Genomic DNA, 10,788 nt, shown 5'->3' with positions numbered 1-10,788 from the left:
GAGGAATAGAGAATCAAGAACAGCTATTGCACTGAGCAGTACAAGAGAGGGAATGATAGAATCCATCACATCACATTCCCTCCAGTGTGCCTGATTTCACCACTCCTACGCCGGTTTTCTTTGTAACTTTCAGTCAGATGGAGGCCACTACATCACTGCTCCATTGTCTGTGGAGCTTCCCCTGCAGCTCTCATATGCTGCTGGGATCTCTTGCATGGTATAAAAGATACTCTCCCAGCTCTACATGGGAGCACCGGCGGGAGTGGAAGAGGGGAGGAGAGAAGAGGTGTTGGGAGGAGAGGGAAGAGAAAAGGCAGAGAGCAGGGAGACCACTCAGTGGTGATATTGTGCATAGGCATAGCCTTGGACTCTTTCCCTGCCCCTGACCCCTTCACAGGATTTATGGGATAATGCCTGGGTAGGGAAAAAAATGATTTTTCTGTGATTCACCTTAGCGGGAAGCATTCTCCTCCACAGCAATCTCAAACCTGCATATCCTGTTCTGTGACGCAAAGATGGTATTCACTGAAAAGAGAAAGCGGCTGGGGGTTGAGGAGGGAAGAGATGCACACTTATCCAAAACCCAAATACCGGTTTCCAAATGCAGGTGCTCTGTGATCACTTAGATGTTTGTTATGAAATGTATGTACCCACCAGGCAGTTTTCCTAAGTTCTTTTTTTTTTCTTCCCGTTTTTGTTGCCTTTGTTATTTATCGTTGCTGTTATTATTGTTGTTATTGTTGGATAGGACAGAGAGAAATGGAGAGAGGAGGGGAGGACAAAGATAGACACCTGCAGACCTGGGGAGCAGAGGGGCGAGGCTCCAACGGGGATCCTTGTTTAACAGCTAAATGCCAGCATCTTTTAGATGTGGTGAGGATATTGGTTCTACCATTTCATGTATATGACTTTGAATGAGAAAACTGAGTATGTTTCCTTAACTTCAAACAATATGTTCAGATTCTAGGAACATGTCTGACACCAAATACTACTTTATGTATAAGAATAGTCACTTTCCCACATAGGGACACATGTAAGATCTTTCTTTCAATAGAAAAATTTCACTGTGATCAGATTCTGAAAATCTTCTATTAATTTTTACAGATGTACATTCAAGGAAAACTATTATTTGCCAATTTCATTTTCAATGGATACAGCACATCTGCTAAAGACCTTCAAAAGCAAGTTGAGAAGACAAGGAACGATTTCCTTATGGGTTATTTCCTACCCAGTGACTTCAGAATCCAGTAGAGTAACAATCTACATTCTGCCTTATTTCAGACTTGCAATTAGTAAATTCCTTACAAGGGCCAAATAGCCATATACTGCTTGCCACAATTTCCCCCCCCCCCTGAAAATCGATGGTTTCTTTAGTTAAAACTTTATTTCAAGAGTTGGCAAATAGCTCACTTGGATAGTGTACTTGATGTCATGTGCATGACCCAGGTTTGAGCTGGCCCCCACGTCACTGAAGGAAGTTTCATGCTGAGGTGTCTCTGTCTCTGCTTCTCACTCTCTATCTAAAAGAAAAAAAATTCAATTCAGAGGCATGGAGGTAGCTCACTGGGCCGAGTGTGTATACTTAGCCATGGGTGAGGATGCAAGGATGAGTCCCCAGCTATCACAAGAGGGATAAACAATGGGAAAGCTTTCAAGGGAGGGGATGGGATATGGGACTCTGGAAGTGAAATTGTACCCCTTTTATCCTATGGTACTAGCAATATTTTAATTTTATTAAAAAAAGAGCATGTGCACAAGGTGAGCTTCGTAAGAGGTAGAGAGCAGTGCCGCAGTGTCTCTCTCTCTCTCTCTCTATCACTTTACATCTTAAAAAAAGAAAAAAAAAGTTCAGTTTAAAAAAGACCACTTTCTCTCTAGCCAGTCTTCAGACTCCAGAGCCATGTTTGGAGTTGCAAGTTCCACAAATGTTCCCCAGAGTGTAGCTAAACATAGAAAGGTTCAAACCAATAATCAGCTCAGTTATATAAGACAAAGTATGACTTATTGGGTCTTAACTTCTATCTTGATTTATTGTGTCTTTTCTGTCAGAGAGGTCATCTAAGTCAGCTATTATTAGAATCCATAATGACTGAAAGTCTCTGAGAATGGCAGAAATGTAGCTTTTAAAGTTAATCAGTGGGCAGGGGGAGATAGCATAATGGTTCTGCAAAGAGACTCTCATGCCTGAGGTTCCAAAGTCCCAGGTTCAATCCCCCACACCACCATAAACCAGAGCTGAGCGGCGTTCTGGTAAACGCACAAACAAAAAAATTAATCAGCTGCTTTCCCTCAGAAAAAATGAGGCATTTGAGTTACCAAACCAAACTTAGGCAAATTGAATGAGACTTTCCTAAACAAATGTTGCCTTTAAAGGCATAGTATAGCAAATTCTGGAAAAGTCAATAGCAGAAAGAAATAAAGGATGAAAAAGAAAGGAGGAAACAAAGTCTTTTCACCTTTGATTAATTCAGGCTGCAAACACTACAAAGTGAAAATAATACACACAGAAGAATAAAGAAGTACAAATTTTATTATCAATTTCTTAAATCTAGAGAGAGCAGTAACAGTACAGACATATGCAAACCTACTGTTTGAACTTGTAAAGTTCTGGAAAAATCCTTTATGGGAGTTGACAAAAATTTAATATGATGAAATACATGATGTGGTTGAAGAAAGACATATATATAATCTTAATTACTCAGGTAGAGTTGGAGATGTACAGATCTGCTATACAAAACACAAGTAATCAAAAAGCAAAATTTAAAATATCTCTAAAAGATACCTCAAATAATATCAAAAATACAAATTGAGAGCACCTACTTAAAAAACTTACTAGAATGTAAACAAGCTCAAACTCTGAATAACAGTACACAAATTTCTGTTTTCAGTGTTGATGATTAACAATGTTAAGAGTACAAAAACCTCAAATACTGAGATCATTTGTTGTATATAAACATAAGATGGGCTCCACATGGCAAGCCATGGCAAGAAACACCTTAAATGCTTAGTTTGCTCAGATACTAGTTGACTGAAATTAACTTGCTGATGTTGGAATATTTATTTCCTGTTTGGGTGAATAAAAATGTCATAAATTCTGGAAGAAACTGAACATAAAGTTCACCAATTTAATTCTATGTAGCTCATGTAAAAGAATAGATGCGTAGTGAGTGGTCTGGGAGGTGGTGCAGTGATAAAGCTTTGGACTCTCAAGCATGAGGTCCTGAGTTCGATTCCCGGCAGCACATGTGCCAGAGTGATGTCTGGTTCTTTCTCTCTCCTCCTAGCTTTCTCATTAATAAATAAATAAAATATTTTTAAAAATAGATGAGTAAAATTGAGATATAAATTGAGTGACTGATTAAAAAAAAACACATTGAAATCATTTGCCTCTAAAATAAAATCCAAAAATTATTAGAGCTAAAATCTATTTAAAACTTATATAAACACACTAACAGTATTTTGATTCATGCAAATAAGAAAATATTGTACAAAAAGGAAAACACTGAGAAGCATAAACATAAGATCTTTTAAATTATTTGTTTTATTTATTTTGGATAGAGAGAAATGCAGAGGGAAGGGAGAGAGAGAGAAAAACACCTGCAGTAATGCTTCAGTATTCATGAAGATTTTCCCCTGCAGTTGGGGGCCAGGGTTTTGAACTGGAGTCCTTGCGCCGCACTGTAACTTGTCTGCTTTGCCAGGTGCATCACAGCTCGGTCCCAGTTTTCAGTTTTTCAGTGGTGAAAAATATGAGATACTTTGTGAATTTGTGTGTCATCCTTGCCCAGGGGCCATGCAAACAAAATCACGTTTCTACTTCTACAGCAGAGTTACTGCCAGGGCTCAATGCCTATGGGATGGCTCCACTGCTCCCAGAAGTTTTGTTTGTTAATATAGAGAGGAAGACAGAGACAAGCTGCAGCACAGCTCCGTGCTTTGGAAGCACCCCATCGCTGGAAGGTGGGGGGTCAGGGGTTTAAATCTGGGTCCTCACTCATGATCATGTATGTTCTTTACTGGGTAAACCTCCACCCAACATAGTAAGACTCGAAAGGGAACAATAGGGGCCAGGCAGTGTCACATGTGTTATGTGCGATGACCCAGGCTCCCCATCTGCAGGGCAGAGGCTTCACAAGGAGTGAAGCGGTGCTTCGGGGTTTCTTTCCCTCTCCCCTGTCAATGTCTCTCTGACCTGTCAAATAAAAAAAGAAAGCACAAAATGGTCGGTCACTGAGAGCAGTGGATTCTTTGTGTATTGAGCTCCAGCAAAAACCCGGATGGCAGGAGTCGGGCGGTAGCGCAGCGGGTTAAGCGCAGGTGGCGCAAAGCGCAAGGACCGGCGTGGGGATCCCGGTTCGAGCCCCCGGCTCCCCGCCTGCAGGGGAGTCGCTTCACAGGCGGTGATGCAGGTCTGCAGGTGTCTGTCTTTCTCTCCCCCTCTCTGTCTTCCGCTTCTCTCTCCATTCCTCTCTGTCCTATCCAACAACGTCAACAACAAGGGCAACATAAGGGGATAGATAAATATTAAATTTTTTTTTAAAAACCCTGATGGCAATAAAAACTAAATATAAGATTTTTAAACAGCAAAAATAGGACTCATGAGATGAAGCAACTATGTGATAAGAACAGTACAGAAGGAATCCCGGGGTTGAGTTCTTCGGAATAGCCCACAGACTAATTTTTCTTTTCTTTCTTTTTTAACCAGAGCACTGTTCTGCTCTGGCTTATGTTGGTACAGGAGACTGAACCTGGGACCTGGGAGCCTTGGGCGTGAGAGTCTGTTTGCATAACTAGTCTGCATCTTCTCCGGCCTTGACTGATTTTTCTGGTGTGATAGTGTTTGAAAGGACAACAGTTTCAGGTTCTTTCAATATGTGAATTCCCTCGTTGATTTGCAGTTAGTTCACACCTGCTAAACTCTTTGAGGCACTATTATTACCTACGTCATTAATTTCACTTTTGGACTCCGCGCCCTTTCATGTCATTTCAGACATTCTGTTTTCCAACTTAAACAGAAAAACATGTAGTCACTCTAGCAATGTCATAGTTATGAGGTAAGACCATGTGCAAATCAACTAGATCAGAATATTTTAAAAAACCAGAGCAGCAAGAAACAAAGAAATCTACTAAAAATCGACTCCACAAAATACTGTTGTAAAATACGACAAAAACTCACTTTCACCCTATCATCCTAATTTGTCTTCATCAATCAAAACAGATTCTGAAATGCAGCCTACAATGAGTCTGACAAGGAACAGTGATCTACAAATGTTGCTGAAAAGGTCTTCCGGGACTAGGCGGTGGTGCACCGGACTAAGTGCACATAGTACATAGTGCAAGGATCTGGGTTCCTTGATAAGACACCCGCAGGGGGACACTCTATCAGCAGGTCTGCTGGTGTCTTATCTATTTCCCCCTCCTCTCTCAATTTCTCTCTATCCTATAGAGTAAAATGGAAAAATGGCCACCAGGAGCAGTGAATTTGTAATGCAGGTCTAGCAATCACCCTGGAGGGGAAAAAAAAAATTCTTCCCAGATCTGAACCTCTAGAAAGAGAGCTCCAAGAAATATGACAGACTTAATAGCAGATCAAAGGACAAAAACATTAGTCTCTAAAAACAAGGATTTTAAATCAGCACTGGAGTCAGAGGGCAAAAAAAAAAAAAACTTTTCAGAAAATGTGAATAATTTGTTAAGTGGGATTGACTGATATTGTTGAGTAGAAAGTCTTTTAGAAAAATAACTAGGGCAGGCGTAGATAGCACGACGGTTATGCAAAGAGACTATTGGGTCAGGCTCCAAAGTCCTAGGTTCAGTCCCCTGCACCACCATAAAAACTGAGCAATGTTCTGGTAAAAATAAATTTGAATAAATAAATAAATAAAACAAAAAACGAAACCACCAATTGGAGAGAGATTTGAGGGACAGAGTGGCTAATTTGTTTAACTTAAAAAGTAGAGGTCTAGGGAGTCGGGCGGTAGCGCAGCGGGTTAAGCGCATGTGGTGCAAAATGCAAGGACCGGCGTAAGGATCCCGGTTCAAGCCCCCGGCTCCCCACCTGCAGGGGAGTCGCTTCACAGGCGGTGAAGCAGGTCTGCAGGTGTCTAGCTTTCTCTCCCCCTCTCTGTCTTCCCCTCCTCCCTCCATTTCTCTCTGTCCTATCCAACAACGACAACAACAATAATAACTACAACAATAAAACAACAAGGGCAACAAAAGGGAATAAATAAATAAAATAAATATTAAAAAAAAAAAGAAAAGAACAGTTATAGGGGGCCAGGCAGTAGCACAGCGGGTTAAGCGCACATGGCTCAAAGTGCAAGGACCAGCGTCAGGATCCCGGTTCGAGCCCCCAGCTCCCCACCTGCAGGGGAGTCGCTTCACAGGCGGTGAAGCAGGTCTGCAGGTGTCTGTCTTTCTCTCCCCCTCTCTGTCTTCCCCTCCTCTCTCCATTTCTCTCTGTCCTATCCAACAATGACGACATCAACAACAACAGCAATAACTACAACAACAATAAAAAGACAAGGGCAACAAAAAGGGAAAATAAATAAATAATTAATAAAAAAAAGTAGAGGTCTGATGATAAAAGTTGCAAGAACAATTCACCTCTCTGATGATTAATAGTCATACTGTATCATCTCATTTCCACTGTGATAAATTACCATACTATTACAGCGAGGCAAAGCCTTCTAAAAAGAAGGACTAACCAACAGTGCGAAGGTACGGCTGCATATACAAAATGAGCAAACCTTGGTGAACATAGTCTGTTTAGTCAGCCTCAGGTTATCTTCAGTCTTCACACTCTCGATGTCCCAGGAATGATGCACGAGTTTAGGTTGGTTCTAGGATAGGCCCAGGGGCCTGGTTTGATCTGGGATCCCTGAGACCGTACCTAGAACAAGCCCAAACAGAACCAAAGGCCTTGGAATTGTTTTCAGCTCAGGTAGACTTCTGGGCTTTTCACTCTTACAGACCCTCAGGTTTGCAGCAGCACCATGCACCAGTCTTTAAGGGATGGGAGTAAGGCGTCTGCATTGTTCTGTCCATGCTTAGCACTGTGACTGAGGAAGCATTATTTACATGACAGTAGGAACAGAAGGAACTGGTTGATGGAATGAAAGTGCAGAAAATGCTTTCAGAAATGGAGTTAATTTCTTCTAAGCCTTTATGTTTTACAAAGAGGTGTGTGGGTGGGTGGGGGGAGAAACAGTAACAGAGCTTCCTTCAGTGCAGTGGGAGCTGGGCTGGAACCTGGTTTATATGCATGGCAAAGCAGCACACTAGCCAGGTGAGCTATTTTGCTGGCCTTAGAATCAATTTCTTAGGACATTATAAAGGAATAAACTTGCAAAAGATATGTTTTAACCTTTAAAAAAATGTTCAATGATAAAATCATTTGTAGATAGCCAACCTTTTAGAAAATGCTACAAAAATGAAAAGTACAGAACCCCAAGCAGTGAAATTATCTCTTGAGAAACTCTTATCGTACGAATATGAGGATATTTTTACAATCGTATTTCACAGAATTTACCCACTTTTAAGTAACATAGTCAGAAGTACACCCAACATAAAGACTGTCCTAGTGCAGTGATGTGCTTGATATTTGTCTAGTGAAATTCAGTAATGGGGCTAAAATAATTTAATCAGACAGGTTAAAATTTCTTAAAATGCACAGCATTAAGATAAGATATATTTACATTTATCAGGTAGTCACAAAATCAACTCTATGTCAGTCTTTTGTATGTGTGAATTAGGGAGCTGATTTGTCTTTTTTTGCTTATAGCCATACTCAATAGTATCACTTTCTTCCCACAACTATATTCAAAAGAAATTTTCTCTTTGTATAGCCGACCAAGGTCTGGCATTATGACTATCTGTTCTGGGGCTAGGGATATATGTTAATAGTTGAACAAGTATGAGGATCTGGGTTCATTTTCTAATACCCCAAAATAGAATACTATTCTGTAATGGCAGTCTTAGCTCAAGAAATGGTTTGCACATCATTTTTATTTTTTAAATCACATCACTGCTCAATTTTAGCTTATGGTGCAGTGTGTGTGTGTGTGTGTGTGTGTGTGTGGAGGGGGGTTGAACCTGGGACCTCTAAGCTTCAGACATGTTAAGTCTGTTGCATAAACCACTGTTATGTGTCCCTGGCCCCAGGATGATGTGTGTGATTTTTTCAGTGAATACTACAATAGCCTAAATAGTTGGAAGGGAATATGAGGCATGGCTGTAAAACAAGTAGATTTATTTTTCAATTACCTGTATGTGATGGAAGGATGAGTCAACATGTAGTTATTGAAACTAAGTTAATTCATTGGTAAAACCTACATTGTTCAATGCCATTCTTTTCAAAGCACATTTGAACTATACTTGAAAACATGATAGCATGCATATTATATTTTTCATTCAAGAGAGAAAAATAATCATGCTTATTCAACATGTTAAATGAGAATTTGAACATGCAACTATAGAGAATGACAAGAGGAATGTAGTCATTCAAGTATCTGTAGCATTAGCAGAACTACACTGATAACCTTGGGCAGATTCTTAGTATGTATTTAACTGAATGAAAATTTGGTTGATATTGAATTTTTTCAATTGATATCAAAAGGTACTGTCTCAAAAACAAGCAAAATCAAAGAAGGAAGCTTTGTGGTACAAATGCCTAGAATCTAAAATTCTGCTATTTCTCAATCTTCTGTGATATCAAAATTCAATGTTTTGTTTTACAGGGCTCTGCCTACTTCGTGTTTCAGAAGCGATGAGGTACTCCACTAAATGCAAAATCAACAACAAAACCTAGCCAAAGAAATTCTTAGCATGTGCTATCCAATTCAAATAAAAAAAAAATATGAAATCCAGTGGACTAATCTTAATCAGAATGAAACAATTAAAGGATACAATCTAGGCAAAGCATGGAAATAGAACTTTGTATAGCAGCAGTCACTCCATTTGAGAGGAGCTAGCTACTTTATTATTTTTAATCAGTGTTGGGGTTTCATCATTCTGGGCAACTTTTCCAGAAGTAAAGAGAGAGTCATGGAGGTTGGGAGGAGTCGGTAAAATAGATTATTAAAGTCGTGTGCTGCTTCGACATGTGTGTGAGGCAAGCCTGGCCCCCACTGCACTTGGAGGAAGTTTGCCTTCCATTCTGTCTCTATCTCAAGAAAGAAAAAAAGAAAAAAGGGACCGGTGGGTGGTGCACCTGGTTAAGCACACACAGTCCCAAGCGCAAGGACTCACGCAAGGATCCCGGTTTGAGCCCCGCCCCCCAGCTGCCCACCTGCAGGGGGGTCGCTTCACAATAGGTAAAGCAGGTCTGCCGGTGCCTTTCACTGCTTCACAATAGGTAAAGCAGGTCTGCCGGTGCCTTTCACTGCCTCTCTTTACCTCCCCCCCTCCTTGCCCTTCCCCTGTTCAATTTCTGTCTTATTAAAAAAAAAAAAATCAAAAAATGGCTGCAGGAGCAGTGGATTCGTAGTGCAGGCACTGAGCCCCAGCAATAACCCTGGAGGCAAAAAAAAAAAAAAAAAGTCGTCATGGAGCCGGGAAGCCCCAGTGATGACAAACTGCAAAGAGGCAGAAGACAGAGGGAGAGACACCTGAGCACGGCTGCTTCCTCCAGGATCACGAGCTCTTGTGTGGTGTGCTGGGAGCTGACCGGGTCGCACACCGGGCAAAGCAGACATCCCACTAGGTGGGCTACCTCACTGGACCCAGGAGCTATCTAGTTTAGCAGTTTCAATTATTTTATTTATTAATTGCCACCAGGGGTGTCACTGGGGCTCGGGGCCCACACTATGAATCCACTGCTCCTGGTGGCCAATTCCCACCCACCCCCAACCCCATCTTTTCTGTTATATTTGATAAGACAGGAAGAAACTGAGGGGGTGGGAGAGGTAGCGAGGGAGAGAAAGGGAGAGACACCTGCAGTTCTGATCCACCACTCATGAAACTGGCCCCTACAGGAGGGGTGTGGGGGCTCAAAGCCAAATCCTTGTGCATGGTAACGTGTGCACTCAAGCCAGTCCGCCAACAAGTCCACTTCCTTTAACCATAGCCATAAAGTAAGTTCTGAGTAATAGGTGGTACAAGACCTGAGCACTGAAGTTTGATCTGCTTCTTCAGGTCTTCCCTCTGAGTCAATTCACCCTTACTTTCATACAGATTCCTGTCATAGTCACCTGGTTTCCAAAACCAAAGTAGACAAGGGGCATTACGGAGGTAGAGAATGGCCACTGTGGGGCTGGGTGTTGGCACAGTGGGTAAAGCACACATATTACATATGCAGAAACTGGGGTTCCAAGCCCTGCTTCCCACCTGCAAGGTGAAAGGGGAAACTTCATGGGTGGTGGACGCAGTGCTGCAGGTATCTCTTTCTCTCTCCCTTCCCCCCTCTCCCCTTTCTCTCTGTCTTGTCAAATAAAAGAAAAAAGGGGGAAAAATGGTCACGAGGAACAGTGGACTCATTGTGTAGGCACTGAGCCCCAGTGATAAGGCTGGTGACAAAAAAAAAAAGTAGAAGGAGGAAGAGGAGAAGGAAGAGGAGGAGAAAAAGAATGGCTGTTGCTATGGGTAGACTTACAAATGAAGAAATCTAAAAATCATGGAAGCTAAAACTCCAGCAGAATGGAGGGGGGGTATAGTAGTGCCTTATCAGTTTATCAGCATATAATAATAAACTTGAACGAAGGTTATATTGACATCAAGAAAGATTAAGATGTATTTTATACATTTTAGCCAATAGCAACTCATACTTTTAAAAACTGTTTCTTCAAGATT

General features: G+C 41.4%; 1 protein-coding gene across 3 annotated transcripts in view; it reads left to right on the top strand.

The window, feature by feature from the left end:
• Window positions 1–8,890, top strand: part of LOC132539532 (uncharacterized protein C3orf20-like) — a 56,588-nt gene extending 47,698 nt beyond the window's left edge. Inside the window, exons 9-10 of one of the 3 annotated variants that reach the window (XM_060195563.1) lie at window positions 1,105–1,247; window positions 8,739–8,890. In XM_060195563.1, the coding sequence (XP_060051546.1) occupies window positions 1,105–1,247; window positions 8,739–8,784 (189 nt within the window). In that variant the 3' untranslated portion in view covers window positions 8,785–8,890. Of the gene's footprint in view, window positions 1–1,104; window positions 1,520–8,738 lie in introns of those variants that run through there. The other 2 variants (XM_060195565.1, XM_060195564.1) reach the window with 2 other exon arrangements.
• The last annotated feature ends 1,898 nt before the right edge of the window (window positions 8,891–10,788 follow it).

This window comes from Erinaceus europaeus, chromosome 7 (genome assembly GCF_950295315.1).
Source record: "Erinaceus europaeus chromosome 7, mEriEur2.1, whole genome shotgun sequence".
In the NCBI taxonomy this organism is placed as follows: domain Eukaryota; kingdom Metazoa; phylum Chordata; class Mammalia; order Eulipotyphla; family Erinaceidae; genus Erinaceus; species Erinaceus europaeus.
This window is presented reverse-complemented; position numbering and strand designations above follow the sequence as displayed.